The sequence below is a fragment of the Rhinoraja longicauda genome, chromosome 25, assembly GCF_053455715.1.
Source record: "Rhinoraja longicauda isolate Sanriku21f chromosome 25, sRhiLon1.1, whole genome shotgun sequence".
NCBI lineage: Eukaryota > Metazoa > Chordata > Chondrichthyes > Rajiformes > Arhynchobatidae > Rhinoraja > Rhinoraja longicauda.
The window spans coordinates 4,860,147-4,879,484 of record NC_135977.1 but is presented as its reverse complement, the minus strand read 5'-3'; the positions used below and the strand labels follow the sequence as shown (position 1 = coordinate 4,879,484).

The 19,338-nt window shown below is 49.8% G+C and overlaps 1 protein-coding gene across 1 annotated transcript in view; it reads left to right on the top strand.

Moving 5' to 3' along the window:
- Positions 1–19,338, top strand: part of sez6l (seizure related 6 homolog (mouse)-like) — a 123,560-nt gene that overhangs the window by 87,644 nt on the left and 16,578 nt on the right. The window contains 2 exon segments of the mRNA XM_078421837.1: positions 9,003–9,197; positions 13,844–14,035. Of these exon segments, the coding sequence (XP_078277963.1) occupies positions 9,003–9,197; positions 13,844–14,035 (387 nt within the window).

The window sequence follows — 19,338 nt, the reverse complement described above, 5'->3', positions numbered from 1 at the left end:
CTGGTCCTAGACTCTCCCACTGGTGGAAACATCCTCTCCACATCCACTCAATCCAGGGCTTTCACTATTCTGTACGTTTCAATGAGGTCCCCCCTCGTTCTTCTAAACTCCAGCGAGTACAGGCCCAGTGCCAACAAACGCTCATCATAGGTTAACCCACTCATTCCTGGGATCGTTCTCGTAAACCTCCTCTGAACCCTCTCCTGAGCCAACACATAGAAACATAGAAAATAGGTGCAGGAGGAGGCCATTCGGCCCTTCGAGCCTGCACCGCCATTCAATATGATCATGGCTGATCATCCACCTCAGTATCCCATACCTGCCTTCTCTCCATACCCCCTGATCCCTTTAGCCACAAGGGCCACATCTAACTCCCTCTTAAATATAGCCAATGAACTGGCCTCAACTACCTTCTGTGGCAGAGAATTCCACAGATTCACCGTGCGGAGTTTGTACGTTTTCTTCCCGTAACCACGTGGGTTTCCTCCGGGTGTTCCGGTTTCCTCCCACATACCAAAGACGTTTCGGGGTTTCCGAGGTCGATTGGCTTCGAGTAAATTGACCTACCGGCCCGCGCGTCTTTGGAGTGTGGGGGAGGAAACCGGAGCACCCGGAGAGCACCCACGCAGGTCACGGGGAGAACGTGCAAACTCCGTGCAGACAGCGCCCGTGGTCAGGGTCGAACCTGGGTCTGTGGCACTGTGGGGCAGCAGCTCTACCCGCTGCGCCACCCTTGGCCACTGTGCCGAACTTATAAGATTATTAAGGGGTTGGACACGTTAGAGGCAGGAAACATGTTCCCAATGTTGGGGGAGTCCAGAACAAGGGGCCACAGTTTAAGAATAAGGGGTAGGCCATTTAGAACGGAGACGAGGAAAAACTTTTTCAGTCAGAGAGTTGTGAATCTGTGGAATTCTCTGCCTCAGAAGGCAGTGGAGGCCAATTCTCTGAATGCATTCAAGAGAGAGCTAGATAGAGCTCTTAAGGATAGCGGAGTCAGGGGGTATGGGGAGAAGGCAGGAACGGGGTACTGATTGAGAATGATCAGCCATGATCACATTGAATGGTGGTGCTGGCTCGAAGGGCCAAATGGCCTCCTCCTGCACCTATTGTCTATTGACCTTCACGTGACGTGACATCTTGGCTCAGGACCCTTCCTCAGACTGATTGTGGTGGGGTGGGAGGAAGCTGGAGGAGGGGCGGGGACGGGACAAAGGCCGGTGAGTGATGGGTGGATACAGGCGGGAGGGTTTGGCGCTTGATAGGCAGATGGACGTACGCAGGCCGGAGGTGAATAGACGCAACGTGGGAGACGAGGGTGACAGAGTTGCAAGTTGTGAAGCCAGAGGAAGAGATATATGTGGGAGGAGATGGGGGGAGCTGTGGGGAGGGCGTGGTCTGTACTGGAGATTGGCAGGGCGGCACGGTGGCGCAGTAGTAGAGTTGCTGCCTTACAGCGAATGCAGCGCCGGAGACTCAGGTTCGATCCCGACTACGGGCGCCGTCTGTACGGAGTTTGTACGTTCTCCCCGTGACCTGCGTGGGTTTTCTCCGAGATCTTCGGTTTCCTCCCACACTCCAAAGACGAACAGGTTTGTAGGTTAATTGGCTGGGCAAAATGTAAAAAAAACATTGTCCCTAGTGTGTGTAGGATAGTGTTAGTGTGCGGGAATCGCTGGGCGACGCGGACCCGGTGGGCCGAAGGGCCTGTTTCCGCGCTGTATCTCTAAATCTAAAAATCTAAATCTAAAAAGTGAAGATTCAGGCACTCTCCACAGCGTTGAGATGCCGCAAGCTGTTACGCGGAATCATGAGGTCGTAAGTGATAGGAGCAGAATTAGGCCATTCAGCCCATCACGTCCACTCCGCCATTCGATCGTGCCTGATCTCTCTCTCTCTCTCTCCCAACCCCATTCTCCTGCCTTCTCCCCGTAACCCCTGACACCCGCACTAATCAAGAATCTGTCTATCTCTGCCTTAAAAATATCCACTGACTTGTGGCCTCCACAGCCTTCTGTGGCAATGAATCCCACAGATTCACCACCCTCTGGCCAAAGAAATTCCTCCTCATCTCCTTCCTAATGGAACGTCCTTTAATTCTGAGGCTGTGCCCTCTGGTCCTAGACTCTCCCACTGGTGGAAACATCCTCTCCACATCCACTCAATCCAGGGCTTTCACTATTCTGTACGTTTCAATGAGGTCCCCCCTCGTTCTTCTAAACTCCAGCGAGTACAGGCCCAGTGCTGACAAACGCTCATCATAGGTTAACCCACTCATTCCTGGGATCGTTCTCGTAAACCTCCTCTGGACCCTCTCCTGAGCCAACACATAGAAACATAGAAAATAGGTGCAGGAGTAGGCCATTCGGCCCTTCGAGCCTGCACCGCCATTCAATATGATCATGGCTGATCATCCACCTCAGTATCCCGTACCTGCCTTCTCTCCATACCCCCTGATCCCTTTAGCCACAAGGGCCACATCTAACTCCCTCTTAAATATAGCCAATGAACTGGCCTCAACTACCTTCTGTGGCAGAGAATTCCACAGATTCACCACTCTCTGTGTGAAAAAAAACTTTCTCATCTCGGTCCTAAAAGACTTCCCCCTTATCCTTAAACTGTGACCCCTTGTTCTGGACTTCCCCAACATCAGGAACAATCTTCCTCAGCACATCTTTCCTCAGATACGGGGCCCAAAATTGCTGACGGTACTCCTGATGCGGCCCGACCAGTGGCCTTACGCACACTCAGCGTTACCTTCCTGTCTTTTTGTATTCGAGGCCTCTTGAAACAAATGAAATAAATGGAACTAAAACCATTCCTGCCCCGGCTCTGTGTAGATCTCTTGACAGATTCCAATTAGCCCAGTTTGTGAGGTGAATCTACGAGCGACTGCTTTGACCTTGAAAGGAAAAATCTGCTTCTGCAAGTAACGTAAGCGGAATCACAATGTGCAGCGTCAGAGTCGTGACGCACAGCGATTGTAATAAGGGGAAGGGCAAGGCCAGGACGAGCGAAATCACACTATATGCCAAGGCACTGTTATCATTTCTTCTGAACTGCACGATGAATGTTAAATACTTCAATTGACTGCATTTGGAAACGTCAAAAACACTGATATCATCTGTTTAAAGAGATACTTGTGATTCCGTTTTTAGCCTGACTTTAACAAACGAATAGTTTAGTTTAGTTTAGTTTAGAGATACAGCGCGGAAACAGGCCCTTTCGGCCCACCGGGTCCGCGCCGACCAGCGATCCCCGCGCACTAACACTGTCCTACACCCACTAGGGACAATGTTTACATTTATACCAAGCCAATTAAACTACAAACCTGCACGTCTTTGGAGTGTGGGAGGAGACCGAAGATCTCTGAGGAAACCCACGCAGGTCACGGGGAGAACGTGCAAACTCCGCACAGATGGCGCCCGAAGACGGGATGGAACCCGGGTTTCCGGCGTTGCATTCGCTGTAAGGCGGCAACTCTACCGCTGCGCCACCGTGATAGTGCAAGGCCTGGATAGTGAATAGTGAAAAGCTTAAATGTGACCACGTTCAATGGGTCACGGCTTCTCTATCGTCACGTGTGCACTGCACAGTGAAATGATTTTTGTTCAGCTCGCACATGCATTTGGGCACCAGATCTGAGGGAGGATGTGCTGGCTCTGGAGAGGGTCCAGAGGAGGTTTTACGAGAACGATCCCAGGAATGAGTGACAATAGACAATAGACAATAGGTGCAGGAGGAGGCCATTCGGCCCTTCGAGCCAGCACCGCCATTCAATGTGATCATGGCTGATCATTCTCAATCAGTACCCCGTTCCTGCCTTCTCCCCATACCCCCTGACTCCGCTATCCTTAAGAGCTCTATCTAGCTCTCTCTTGAATGCATTCAGAGAATTGGCCTCCACTGCCCTTCTGAGGCAGAGAATTCCACAGATTCACAACTCTCTGACTGAAAAAGTTTTTCCTCATCTCCGTTCTAAATGGCCTACCCCTTATTCTTAAACTGTGGCCCCTTGTTCTGGACTCCCCCAACATTGGGAAGATGTTTCCTGCCTCTAACGTGTCCAACCCCTTAATAATCTTATACGTTTCGATAAGATCCCCTCTCATCGAGTGGGTTAACCTATGACGAGCGTTTGTCGGCACTGGGCCTGTACTCGCTGGAGTTTAGAAGGATGAAGGGGGGTTTTCTCCGAGATCTTCGGTTTCCTCCCACACTCCAAAGACGTACAGGTATGTAGGTTAATTGGCTGGGTAAATGTAAAAATTGTCCCTAGTGGGTGTAGGATAGTGTTAATGTACGGGGATCATTGGGCGGCACGGACTTGGAGGGCCGAAAAGGCCTGTTTCCGGCTGTAGATATATGATGATGATGATGATGATGATGACCTCATTGAAACGTACAGAATAGTGAAAGGTTTGGATAGAGTGGATGTGGAGAGGATGTTTCCACCAGTGGGAGAGTCTAGGACCAGAGGGCACAGCCTCAGAATGAAAGGACGCTCAAGAGTCAAGAGTGTTTTATTGTCATGTGTCCCAGATAGAACAATTACATTCTTGCAGCAGCACAACACAATATGTAAACATAGTACAATTTGCTTCCTTTTGGAAGGAGATGAGGAGGAATTTCTTTAGTCAGAGGGCGGTGAATCTGTGGAACGTTTGCACGTTCTCCCCGTGACCGCGTGGGTTCCCCCAGGGTGCTCCGGTTTCCTCCCACGTCACAAAGACTTGCGGGTCGACGCTTCGGGTCGATAAGAGTCCTTACCTGAAATGTCGACCAACCCCTTTTGCCACCACGGATGCTGCTTGACCCATCCACTCTCTGGTTGAGTCCCTCCAGCAGTTAGAAACTCTGCTGATAAAAAGGGATTTTATAACATAGCAAGTTCATCCAACAACTCAGCCGTATGAATATTGATTTCTCTAACTTCAAGTAACCCCAGCATTCCCTCTCTCTCTCTCTCTCCATCCCTCCACCACCCCAGTCGTACCAGCTTCAAAGCCGTCTTGTCAAGGTTCATTGTCTGCAACTCATTTTCACCTAGCCCACAGCTAACAATGGCTGGTGTCCTTTATCAGCGTTACTTTTTCGCATATCTTTCATTCGTTTTATATCACTCTACATCACGTCTATATCCCTCATAGAAACATAGAAAATAGGTGCAGGAGGAGGCTATTCAGCCCTTCAAGCCAGCACCGCCATTCATTGTGATCATGGCTGATCATCCACAATCAGTAACCAGTGCCTGCCTTCCCCCCATATCCCTTGATTCCATTAGTCCCTAGAGCTCTATCTAACTCTCTCTTAAATCCATCCAGTGATTTGGCCTCCACTGCCCTCTGTGGCAGAGAATTCCACAAATTCACAACTCTCTGGGTGAAAAAGTTCCTTCTCACCTCAGTTTTAAATGGCCTCCCCTTTATTCTAAGACTGTGTGGCCCCTGGTTCTGGACTCGCCCAACATTGGGAACATTTTTCCCTCATCTCGCTTGTCCAGTCCTTTTATAATTTTATATGTCTCCATAAGATTCCCCTCTCATCCTTTTGAACTCCAATGAATACAAGCCCAGTCTTTTCAATCTTTCCTCATATGACAGTCCCGCCATCCCAGGGATCAACCTCGTGAACCTACGCTTCGCTGCCTCGATTACAAGGATGTCCTACCTCAAATTTTCGGAGACCAAAGCTGGACTCTCGTTTCCCTTTCCCCCGACTCTCAGTCTGAAGACGGGTCTCGACCCGAAAGGCCACTCTGTTCCTTTTTCTCCAGAGGCGCTGCCTGACCCGCTGAGTTACCCCAGCATTTTGCCGTCCATCTTCAGCATTCCGGTAAACCCCCCTCGCCACAATCCTTCCTGTAACAGGGGGGCAACCAGAACTGCACACTGCCACACTCCAAACGCGGTCTGACCGAAGCCTTGTAGAGCTGCGTCATGAACGAAACAAAAATAACCTCTTTGTTGAGAAAATCACCTGGTGGCATTTTATTGCATAGGATATATGTTTCCCTGAGAAATTTCTCTTCACTTAATAATTGGTGCTGTCCATTTGCTTGTCGGGTGAGTATTTTTAACACATTCACACCAGCGATAACCGAAATGCAGCGTAGAAACACATCCAAGGCTTCAATTAGACTCAAATCATTCATGCACATTTTTAAACTGTGTAATTACAGGACAGTAAATTTGTTGGCAATGATGTGTAAGATACTAATTTAGTCTTGGCTCCTCTGATATAAACATGCACAGTGAAGCCTGATTGATTTATGAGAAAGAGAAAAGGCGTAGAACTAAATTACAACTTTGGAAATCCAGCCAGACTCCCACTGCTTCTCCATTCTGCTTCATTTTTCTCTCAGAATGTATTGTCACTTCCTCCCCTCCTCATCCCAGATGCACGGCTTCACAATGGACAATAGGTGCAGCAGGAGGCCATTCGGCCCTTCAAGCCAGCACCGCCATTCAATGTGATCATGGCTGATCATTCTCAATCAGTACCCCGTTCCTGCCTTCTCCCCATACCCCCTGACTCCGCTATCCCTAAGAGCTCTATCTAGCTCTCTCTTGAATGCTTTCAGAGAATTGGCCTCCACTGCCTTCTGAGGCAGAGAATTCCACAGATCCACAACTCTCTGACTGAAAAAGTTTTTCCTCATCTCAGTTCTAAATGGCCTACCCCTTATTCTTAAACTGTGGCCCCTTGTTCTGGACTCCCCCAACATTGGGAACATGTTTCCTGCCTCTAACGTGTCCAACCCCTTAATAATCTTATACGTTTCGATAAGATCTCCTCTCCTCCTTCTAAATTCACGCCGAAGAATAATCCAAATTCCGATTATCGATAGTCCGAGGGTCTCCAACGAGGTGCCTGATAGTTCAGGACTGACCTCTGGTTAGTGGGAGGACGGTTCAGTTGCCTGATAACAGCCGGGACGAAACGGCCCCTGAATCTGGAGCTGTGCATCTTTCACCCTTCTGTACCCCCTGCCCGATGAGAGAGGGGAGAAGAGGGAGTGAGACCAGTGCTTGATGATGCTGCTGGCCTTGCCGAGGCAACGCGAGGTGTAGATGGAGTCAATGGAAGGGAGGTTGGTTTGCGTGATGGTCTGAGTTTGGGGGGTAGATAGTATCTCAGACCGCACTCTAGTTGGTGATAATAGACAATAGACAATAGGCAATAGACAATAGGTGCAGGAGGAGGCCATTTGGCCCTTCGAGCCAGCACCGCCATTCAATGTGATCATGGCTGATCATTCTCAATCAGTACACCATTCCTGCCTTCTCCCCATACCCCCTGACTCCGCTGTCTTTAAGAACTCTATCTAACTCTCTCTTGAAAAGCATTCAGAGAATTTGCCTTCACTGCCTTCTAAGGCAGAGAATTACAACTCTCTGACTGAAAAGGTTTTTCCTCCTCTCCGTTCTAAATGGCCTACCCCTTATTCTTAAACTGTGGCCCTGGTTCTGGACTCCCCAAACATTGGGAGCATGTTTCCTGCCTCGAACCTGTCCAACCCCTTAATAATCTTATATGTTTCAATAAGATACCCTCTCATCCTTCTAAATTCCAGTGTATACAAGCCTAATCGCTCCAGTCTTTCAACATACGACAGTCCCGCCATTCCGGGAATTAACCTAGTAAACCTATGCTGCACGCCCTCAATAGCAAGAATGTCCTTCCTCAAATTTGGAGACCAAAACTGCACACAGTACTCCAGGTGCGGTCTCACTAGGGCCCTGTACAACTGCAGAAGGACCTCTTTGCTCCTATACTTTGCTCCTGATAGGATGGTTCAGTTGAACATGGACCAAATACGGGCAAATGGATCGGGCAAATGGGACAGCATAGATGGGGCATTTTGGTCGGCAGAGGCAAGTTGGGCCATTTCCGTGCTGTATGACTTCACGAGTACAGAAGCAAAGAGGTCCTTCTGCAGTTGTATAGGGCCCTGGTGAGACCACATCTGGAGTATTGTGTGCAGTTTTGGTCTCCGAATTTGAGGAAGGAAATCCTTGCTATTGAGGCAGTGCAGCTGTAGGTTCATGAGGTTAATCCCCGGGATGGCGGGACTGTCGTACGAGGAAAGATTGGAAAGACTGGGCTTGTATTCACTGGAGTTTAGAAGGATGAGAGGGGATCTTATAGAGACGTATAAAATTCTAAAAGGACTGGACAAGCCAGATGCAGGAAAAATGTTCCCAATGTTGGGCAAGTCCAGAAACGGGCCACACACACAGTCTAAGAATAAAGGGGAGGCCATTTAAAACTGAGGTGAGACGAAACTTTTTCACCCAGAGAGTTGTGAATTTGTGGAATTCTCTGCCACAGAGGGCAGTGGAGGCCGATTCACTGGATGGATTTAAAAGAGAGTTAGATAGAGCTCTAGGGGCTAGCGGAATCAAGGGGTGTGGGGAGAAGGCAGGCACGGGTTACTGACTGTGGATGATCAGCCGTGATCAGCCGTGAGGGGGGATCTTATAGAAACGTACAAAATTCTTAAGGGGTTGGACAGGCTAGATGCAGGAAGATTGTTCCCGATGTTGGGGAAGTCCAGAACAAGGGGTCACAGTTTAAGGATAAGGGGGAAGTCTTTTAGGACCGAGATGAGAAAGTTTTTTTTCACACAGAGAGAGGTGAATCTGTGGAATTCTCTGCCACAGAAGGTAGTTGAGGCCAGTTCATTGGCTATATTTAAGAGGGAGTTAGATGTGGCCCTTGTGGCTAAAGGGATCAGGGGGTATGGAGAGAAGGCAGGTACAGGATACTGAGTTGGATGATCAGCCATGATCATATTGAATGGCGGTGCAGGCTCGAAGGGCCGAATGGCCTACTCCTGCACCTATTTTCTATGTTTCTATGTTTCTATCACAACGAATGGCGGTGCTGGCTGGAAGGGCCGAATGGCCTCCTCCTGCACCTGTTTTCTATGTGTTTCTATGACTCTATGACTGGCCTTTGGGCTTCTGACCACACCGTTTGTGTCCCCCCCCTTGCAGAGATGTCTCGGAACGACACATGCTCGGACCTGCCGGAGATTCCCAACGGCTGGAAGACCACGTCTCACCGGGAGATGGTGAGGGGGACCACGATCACCTTCCAGTGTGACCCAGGCTACGACATCCTGGGCAGCGACACCCTCTCGTGCCAGTGGGACCTGGCGTGGAGCAACGACCCGCCATTCTGTGAGAAAAGTAAGGGCGGCCATCGGCCTCGTTTAGAGGCACGTCGCAGTGCAGGGCGGCCGCGGTGGCGCGGCGGTAGAGTCGATGCCTCGCGGCGCTCGCAGCCCCGGGCTCCATCCCGGGTGTTGTTGTTCGCCCTTCGGCTTCAAAGATGACCACGACTTCACTTTCGGTTGGAGGATTGGTGACTGTGGGTCCGGAAGTGACTGGTGAGGCCAATCCGGGCCCGGAAGGCACGCCCACACGTAGGACACAAGTGGATGGGTGGGAAGTGGAGGTAGCCCGGGCCTTGCGCGCGGTGCGTTTCAATAGACAATAGACAATAGGCAATAGGTGCAGGAGGAGGCCATTCGGCCCTTCGAGCCAGCACCACCATTCAATGTGATCATGGCTGATCATCCTCAATCAGTATCCCGTTCCTGCCTTCTCCCCATACCCCCTGACTCCGCTATCCTTAAGAGCTCTATCTAGCTCTCTCTTGAATGCATTCAGAGAATTGGCCTCCACTGCCTTCTGAGGCAGAGAATTCCACAGATTCACAACTCTCTGACTGAAAAGGTTTTTCCTCATCTCAGTTCTAAATGGCCTACCCCTTATTCTTAAACTGTGTGGCCCCTGGTTCTGGACTCCCCCAACATTGTGAACATGTTTCCTGCCTCTAACGTGTCCAACCCCTTAATAATCTTATACGTTTCGATAAGATCCCCTCTCATCCTTCTAAATTCCAGTGTATACAAGCCTAGTCGCTCCAGTCTTTCAACATATGATAGTCCCGCCATTCCGGGAATTAACCTAGTAACCTAGTAAACCTACGCTGCACGCCCTCAATAGCCTCTGGGCCTCTGCTCTGCAATAGCCTCTGGGCCTCTGTTCTCTGCTGCACGGGCTCCTGTGGCGAGCTTGCTACGCCAGGTTGGACGGTCCAGAGCAAGAGACTCCCTCAAGTGCTGAGGTCGATGGAGGTCTGTACGGAGGTCGTACACTCTCCCCGTGACCTGCGTGGGTTTTCTCCGAGATCTGCCTCGACGACCTCGTTCCGTACACCTACCAAGCATGGTGGGTTTTTCCTCACAGAGGTGTATGGAACAAGCTGCCAGAGGAGATAGTCGAGGCTGGGACTATACCAACGTCTAAAAAAAAGTTAGACAGGTACATGGACAGGACAGGTTAGGAGGGATACGGACCAAACGCAAGCAGGTGGGACTAGTATAGCTGGAACATGTTGGTCAGTGTGGGCAAGTTGGGCTGAAGGGCCTGTTTCCAAGCTGTATCACTCTCTGACTCTATCTTCGGTTTCCTCCCACACTCCAAAGATGTGCACGTTTGTAGGTTAATTGGCTTGATGTAAGTGTAAATTGTGCGTAGTGTGTGTAGGATAGTGTTAGTGTGCGGGGATCGCTGGTCGGCGCGGACCCGGTGGGCCGAAGGGCCTGTTTCCGCGCTGTATCTCTGCACTAAACGAAAAGTAGATTTGATGGGCCGAATGGCCTAATCCTGCAACTCTAACCTGTGAACAAAATGAGGCAGCAGCCATATCCAAAATTAAGAGTTTTGTAGATGGCGCTAGCAATCTATCAAGCTGGCATTGTGACCGTTGATATCAATATGATTGATAACACCAGCATATATTTCAGTATGATGAATGTGAACTGCTTATATTAATACTCTGCTCTCAGCTGGTGTAACCGGCAAGCCTGACTGAGATGGGAAATCTTCTATGATAAAGGTCACAGGTTGTTAATATAATACAGGACGATATTTGGTATTGGAACATTTATTAAAACCTGTCCAGACACCTATCTTTTGCACCTCATAATTTATTTTTAAATGATTTTTAGCCTGGTAGAGTTGCTGCCTCACGGGTTCAATCCTGACCTTTTAGTTTTCCGTTGTAGAGATACAGTGCGGAAACAGGCCCTTCGGCCCACCGAGTCCGTGCCGACCAGCAATCCCCGCACACCAACACTATCCTACACACACACAAGGGACAATTTACAATTTTACCGAAGCCAATTAACCTACAAACGTGCACGACCCCCGGGCCTAATACGGGACAAGGGCAGTCCCGTACGGGACAAACCAATTTAGCCCAATATACGGGATGTCACGGGACAGTTGGCAACCCTAGGCCAATGCCACGCTACTCAGTTTACTCAATAGACAATAAACAATAGGTGCAGGAGTAGGCCATTCGGCCCTTCGAGCCAGCACCGCCATTCAATGTGATCATGGCTGATCATTCTCAATCAGTACCCCGTTCCTGCCTTCTCCCCATACCCCCTGACTCTGCTATCCTTTAGAGCTCTATCCAGCTCTCTCTTGAATGCATTCAGAGAACTGGCCTCCACTGCCTTCTGAGGCAGAGAATTCCACAGATACACAACTCTCTGACTGAAAAAGTTTTTCCTCATCTCAGTTCTAAATGGCCTGACCCCTTATTCTTAAACTGTGGCCCCTTGTTCTGGACTCCCCCAACATTGGGAACATGTTTCCTGCCTCTAACGTGTCCAACCCCTGAATAATCTTGTATGTTTCGATAAGATCTCTTAATAATTTATATGTTTCGATAAGATCAGTTTAGCTTATTGTCACGTGTACCAAGGTAAAATGAAAAGCTTTTGTTGCGCGCTAACCAGTCAGCGGAAAGACAATACAGAATTACAATCGAGCCATTTACAGTGCATAGATAGATACATGATAAGGGGATATTGTTAAGTTCAAGGTATTTTTATCAATATATTTTTATCAATATATCTTGCTACATCTTTCAATCAATTGTTTTCAATCAATTCAATATAATTTGTAGGCTTTCTTGCATTCACAATGGCCTACAGTCGTTCTACAAAACACAAGGAAATTACTCTGCATATCAAGTACATGCAGAGACAATTTTTCACGGCTCTAGTTTAGCTTAGCTTAGCTTTTAGTTTAGAGTTACAGCGCGGAAACAGGCCCTTCGGCCCACCAAGTCTGCACTGACCAGTGATCCCTGCACATTAACACAAGCCTACACACACTAGGGACAATTTACACTAATGTCGTATACAAACCCAAGCCAATTAACCTAGAAACATAGAAAATAGGTGCAGGAGTAGGCCATTCGGCCCTTCGAGCCAGCACCGCCATTCAATAAGATCATGGCTGATCATCCAAAATCAGTACCCCGTTCCTGCTTTCTCCCCATATCCCTTGATTCCGTTAGCCCCTAAGAGCTGTACGTCTTTGGAGCGTGGGAGGAAACCGAAGATCTCGGAGAGAAAACCCAGGCTGGTCACGGGGAGAACGTACAAACTCCGTACAGACAGCGCCCGCGGTCAGGATCGAACCTGGGTGTCTGGCGCTGCAATCGCTGTAAGGCGGCAACTCTACTGCTGCGCCACCGTGCCGACACTCCTGTGGTGTCCAATTCCTTACGTCTCTGCAAATGGATGGATTCGATGTTGCAATGAGATGAGGGAGTTGTATAAAGAGGAGAGATTAAGTAACATTGACCTGCACAACCATGTGTTTATGGAAGACCACACTGGGATTTACAATTTATTGAAGTGGATTGAACCTGGATAGAGATTAAGAGGCTAAAAATCAGAAACATTGCAAAACGAGATAAATCAGAAAATGCTGAAAGAACTCTGCCTGGATTAGACAGTTTCAGCTGCAGGGAGAGAGGTTGGATAGAATCATAGAGTGATACAGCGTGGAAACAGGCCCTTCGGCCCAACTTTCCCACACCGCCCAACATGCCCCAGCTACACTAGTCCCACCTGCCTGCGCTGGGTCCGAACAGTATCTCCAAACTAAACTAAACTGAACTAAATAGTGGGAAAGTCTAGGAGCAGAAGCCATGGTCTCAGAATAAAAGGACGTACCTTCAAAAAGGAGATGAGGAGGAATTTCTTTAGCCAGAGGGTGGTGAATTCATTGCCACAGACGGCTGTGGAGGCCAAGTCAGAGGGTATTTTTAAGGTGGAGATTGACCGACCGTTTCCAGATTAGTAAGAATGTCAAATGTTATGGGGAGAAGGCAGGAGAATGGAGTTGAGAGGGAAAGATAGATCAGCCATGTTTGAATGGCGGAGTAGACTCGATGGGCCGAACGGCCTAATTCTGCTCCGATGACGCATTTACATGAAGCAAGCAACTGTGACCATCTTTATAGCAGTGACTCACTTCTGAATGCTCTCTCTCTCTCTCTCTCTCTCTCTCTCTCTCTCTCTCTCTCTCTCTCTCTCTCTCTCTCTCTCTATCTATCTATCTATCTATCCATCCATCTATCTATCTATCTATCTATCTATCTATCTATCTATCTATCTATCTATCTATCTATCTATCTATCTATCTATCTATCTATCTATCTATCTATCTATCTCTGCGTCTCTCTCACCCTCTGTCTCCCTCTCCATCTATCTCTCCCTCTCTCTCTCTCTCCCTCTCCCTGTCTCTCTCTCTCTCCCCCCTCCCTCCCTCTCCCTGTGGCTCCCTCCCTCTCCTCTCTCCTTGTCTCACCCTTTCTCTCCCCGTCCCTCTCCCTTTCCCTCTCTCTGCCCCTTTGTCTCTCTCTGTCTCTCTCTCTGTCTCTCTCTCCCCTCCCTCCCTCCCTCTCCCCGTCCCTCCCTCTCTCTCCCTCTCTCTCTCTGTCTCTCTCTCTCTCTCTCTAGTTATGTACTGCACAGACCCGGGAGATGTGACCCATGCCAGCCGCACGATCTCAGACAGCAAGCTCCTGGTGGGATCCACGATCCAGTTCAGCTGTGATGCGGGTTTCATCCTGGATGGGAATGCGCTGGTGACCTGCTACAGCCGGGAGACAGGCACGCCACTGTGGACATCAAAACTGCCACACTGTGCACGTAAGTCGAGAGAGGTCGGGACGACCGTCAGAAACAATATAATAATGATTGTCTGAGCTCATGTCAGCAACACCTTACGCATCCAGCACGGAGTTTCCAATTAAAGCTCACGGATTAGTTCATCGCAGTTTTGACGGCACGGTGGTGCAGCGGGTAGTGCTGCTGCCTCACAGCGCCAGAGACCCGGGTTCCATCCTGACCTCGGGCGCTGCTCTGTGTGGAGTTTGCACGTTCTCCCCGTGACCGCGTGGGTTTCCTCCTGGTGCTCCGGTTTCCTCCCACATCCCAAAGCCGTTAAGGTTCGTACGTTATAATTGGCGTCTGTAAATTGTAGGAGAGTGGACGAGAAAGCTTTGTTTAGTTTGGCGTGGAGATGCAGCGTGGAAGCAGGCCCTTCGGCCCACCGAGTCCATGCCGACCAGCGATCAACCGTACACTAGTTACACCCTACACACACTGGGGACGATTCAGCAGAAGCCAATTGAACTGCAAACCTGCACGTCTTTGAAATGTGGGAGGAAACCGGAGTGCCCGGAGAAAACCCACTCAGTCAAAGGGAGAAGGTGCAAACTCCGCACAGTCATCACCCGTAGTCAGGATCGAACCCGGGTCCCTGACGCTGAGAGGCGGAAACTCTACCGCTGTGCCACCGTGCGTAGAACTAGTGTGATTGATGGTCAGTGTGGACTCGGTGGGCCGAACGGCCTGTTTCCAAGCTGTATATCTGAATCTAAAAAGAGAATCTAAATCTGCGGTTCCTTCTGTCTAAACGAGGGTTCTTCATCAAAATAAGAAAGGCACTAATGTATGAATATTAATGACTAATAGTTAATGTGGATATTCATATTAATGAGGTATTTATTCACAAAATGCTGGAGTAACTCAGCGGGTCAGGCAGCATCTCGGGAGAGAAGGAATGGGTGACGTTTCGGGTCGAGACCCTTCTTCAGACTGACCCGAAACGTCACCCATTCCTTCTCTCCCGAGATGCTGCCTGACCCGCTGAGTTACTCCAGCATTTTGTGAATAAATACCTTCGATTTGTACCAGCATCTGCAGTTATTTTCTTATACATATTAATCACAGCGCCAGAGACCCAGGTTCAGTCCCGACCACGGGCGCTGTCTGTACAGAGTTTGTACGTTCTCCCCGTGACCTGCGTGGGTTTTCTCCGAGATCTTCGGTTTCCTCCCACACTCCAAAGACGTGCAGGTTTGTAGGTTCATTGGCTTGGTGTAAATGTGCGCTTAAAAATAGTGTGTCAGTGTGCGGGGATCGCTGGTCGGCGCGGACTGGGAGGGCCGAAGGGCCTGTTTCCGCGCTGTATCTCTAAAGTAAACACTGAAAGGTCGATGGTGGTGCTATGTGCCAGGTAGTTAGATAGCAACATGACAGATAAGCAATGACATTGAACGCCAGGCTGACAGAGTGTAGATACAAGGCAGTCGTCGTGCGTGTCAGGTAGATACTGACACTTCCAACCAGTAGATAACACAACAGCAGCGACCAGCAAGACAGGAGTCAAGAGTCAAGTGTTTTATAGTCAAGATGTCCCAGACAGAACAATAAAATCGCATATAGAAAAACTATGCATGTATATATATATGTAGATATATATGTGTGAGTATGAATGTGTATATACACACATATTTATATTTCAACACACATACACATATATATATATATATGTATGTGTGTGTGAAGTTCAGTATGCATATACACACTGATCAGCCAAAACATTATGACCTGATGAGCCAAAACATTATGCCCACCTGCCTAATATGCTGTTGGTCCTCTGTGTGCAGCCCCATACGCAGCAGGGTGCGATGCACTGTGTATTGTGACACATTCCTCCCGTGACCACCGTTAACATTTTCTGTGACTTGTGCCACAGTCGACCTTCTGTCGGTTCGGACCAGACGGGATAGCCTTCGTTGCCCTCGCGCATCGATGAGCCTTGGGCGCCCAACACCCTGTCTGTCGCCGGTTTGTGGTTTGTCCCTCCTCGGACCACTGTCGGTCGGTACTCACCACTGCTGACCGGGAGCACCCCACAAGCCTTGCCGTTTCAGAGATGCTCTGACCCAGTCATCTGGCCAGAACAATTTTGCCCCTTTTCAAAGTCGCTCGGGTCTTTACTCCTGCCCATTTCTCCTGTATCCAACGCGTCAACTTCAAGAACTGACTGTTCATTTGCTGCCTAATATATCCCACCCCTTGACAGGTGCCATTGTAAGAAGATAACCAATGTTATTCACTTCGCCTGTCGGTGGTCATAACGTTTTGGCTGATCGGTGTAGTGATCAAGAGAAAGGCTGCAGCAATTGTAAATAGACGGTCATAGAATTGGCACGGTTCAGAATGTTTTTTGAGGCTGTCTCTGGTCCAAATCGTTGCCTCCCAACATGAGAGGCAGCGAGCAGCTCCTTGCTGCCACCCGCTGGCGCCTGACAGGAATTACTAGTTAATAGCTTGCTGGAGGCACATCAGTTTGTGCCAAAGATACCAGAGGAACAAGATAGACCACTCGACCCTAAAAAACCTTCTGATGCCATTTTAGTGCGCATAAACTTGCAGAAACATTTAAAAAGAAAAATAACAGACTCTGTGAATTGATGGATGAGATATATTCTGCATTTTAATGGTATCGTCACACATACTGTTCCCCCAAAACACTGATTACACTGCGAGAGGCGGGTTTTGCCGACTAAAATGGCTCCTTTGCGCACTACACTTCAGTATAGGCGATTTCAACGGAGTGGTCCATCTTGCTCCTCTAGTATCTTTGGTTTAGACAATAGACAACAGGTGCAGGAGTAGGCCATTCGGCCCTTCGAGCCAGCACCACCATTCAATGTGATCATGGCTGATCATTCTCAATCAGTACCCCGTTCCTGCCTTCTCCCCATACCCCCTGACTCCGCTATCCTTAAGAGCTCTATCCAGCTCTCTCTTGAATGCATTCAGAGAATTGGCCTCCACTGCCTTCTGAGGAAGAGAATTCCACAGATTTACAACTCTCTAACTGAAAAGGTTTTTCCTCATCTCAGTTCTAAATGGCCTACCCCTTATTCTTAAACTGTGGCCTTGCACTACACGTTATTCCCTTTAACATGTCTGTTAAGGGGTTGGACACGTTAGAGGCAGGAAACATGTTCCCAATGTTGGGGGAGTCCAGAACAAGGGGCCACGGTTTAAGAATAAGGGGTAGTCCATTTAGAACTGACCTGCGGGCCTACACTGTCCTCACCTACAGCGTCCGGGCCTACACTGTCCTCACCTACAGCGTCCGGGCCTACAGCGTCCGGGCCTACAGCGTCCGGGCCTACACTGTCCTCACCTACAGTGTCCGGGCCTACAGCGTCCGGGCCTACAGTGTCCGGGCCTATAGCGTCTGGGCCTACAGTGTCCGGGCCTCCGGCGTCCGGGCCTATGGCGTCCGGGCCTACAGTGTCCGGGCCTACACTGTCCTCACCTACAGCGTCCGGGCCTACGGCGTCCGGGCCTACGGCGTCCGGGCCTACAGCTCCCTCCCGGGCCTAATATGGGACAAGGGCAGTCCCGTACGGGGACAAACTAATTTAGCTCAAAATACGGGATGTCCCAGCTAATGCGGGACAGTTGGCCACCCTAAGCTCTTGCGAGCAGTGCCTATTCCAGGCGAGCCCCAGGCTGTTTCGGGCCTCCAGCCGTCTCCTTCCAGGATGCCATGTCCCTCTCCTCGCCCGTCCAACTCTGTTCCCCGGAGGGTGGGAACCTCCCACAGCCGAACCTCGAGGGGCGCGGTAGGCTGGACCCCGGTTCCCTCTCCTCTCCTTCCCCCGTCCCGGTAGTCCGTTGTCGCCGGTACCATCCTCCCGGCCTCTGGTCTTCGGGGGCCGGCACGGTGGCCTCCCCCCTTCCAGGGGGGCAACCTTTTCACACACAGAAGGTGGTGGGTATATGAAATGAGCTGCCTGAGGAGGTAGTTGAGGCAGGTAATATGGCAGCATATAAAATACATGTGGGCAGCCCACATGGACAGGACAGGTTTAGAATTAGATGGGCCAAACACAGGGAGATGGGACTGGTGTAGGAAGGAACTCCTAGTTCCTACTAGTTCCCTCTATCTACTCTCAGCCTGAAGAAGGGTCCCGACCCGAAACGTCGCCTATTCCTTTTTCTCCAGAGATGCTGCCTGACCCGCTGAGTTACTCCAGCACTATCTCTGGGACTAGAGTCAATAGTCAATAGTCAATTTATTTGTCACATACACATAAATGTGCAGTGAAATGCAAAATTACCCGCAGTTCAACAATAAGACCAGTATAAATAAGCAATAAAAATATGCAATAACACACACAATCATAAACCAACACCAAACAAAAGAAACATCCATCACAGTGTTTATTCACAAAATGCTGGAGTAACTCAGCAGGTCAGGCAGCATCTCGGGAGAGAAGGAATGGGTGACGTTTCGGGTCGAGACCCTTCTTCAGACTGATGTCGGGGGGTGGGACAAAGGAAGGATATAGGTGGAGACAGGAAGATAGAGGGAGATCTGGGAAGGAGGAGGGGAAGAGAGGGACAGAGGAGCTATCTGAAGTTGGAGAAGTCGACGTTCATACCACCGGGCTGCAAACTGCCCAGGCGAAATATGAGGTGCTGCTCCTCCAATTTCCGGCGGGCCTCACTATGGCACTGGAGGAGGCCCATGACAGAGAGGTCAGACTGGGAATGGGAGGGGGAGTTAAAGTGCTGGGTCACCGGGAGATCAGTTGCGTTAATGCGGACCGAGCGCAGGTGTTCAGCGAAGCGATCGCCGAGCCTGCGCTTGGTTTCGCCGATATAAATAAGTTGACATCTAGAGCAGCGGATGCAATAGTCTGACATCCATCACAGTAAGTCTCCTCCAGTCACCTCCTCACTGTGATGGAAGGCCAGAATGTCTTTTTCTCTTCCCCTGCCGTCTTCTCCCGCGGTCAGGCTGTTGGAGTAGATGGGGCATTTTGGCCGGTGTGGGCAAGCTGGGCCGAAGGGCCTGTTCCCACGCTGTTGGACTCTATATAATAAGACGATGTGCTCCTTCAGCCAGAATGCCGATGAGGCACCGACCCCAGCCATATGGCCTTGGGTTTCCAGCCCCCTTGGCTGCCTGTCATTCCTGTTTTACTACCACAGTTGTGTGCGCTGAGTCCAGATGGTGGAGCAGATTGTTCTCCTTGGAGAGGAGAAGGGAGTTGGGACTCCTGTCAAGTGCTGCCATTTCTTGCACCTGATCATGAGCAGGCTTCGTGCTCGAAGGGCCTTAGCTGCGCACGGCT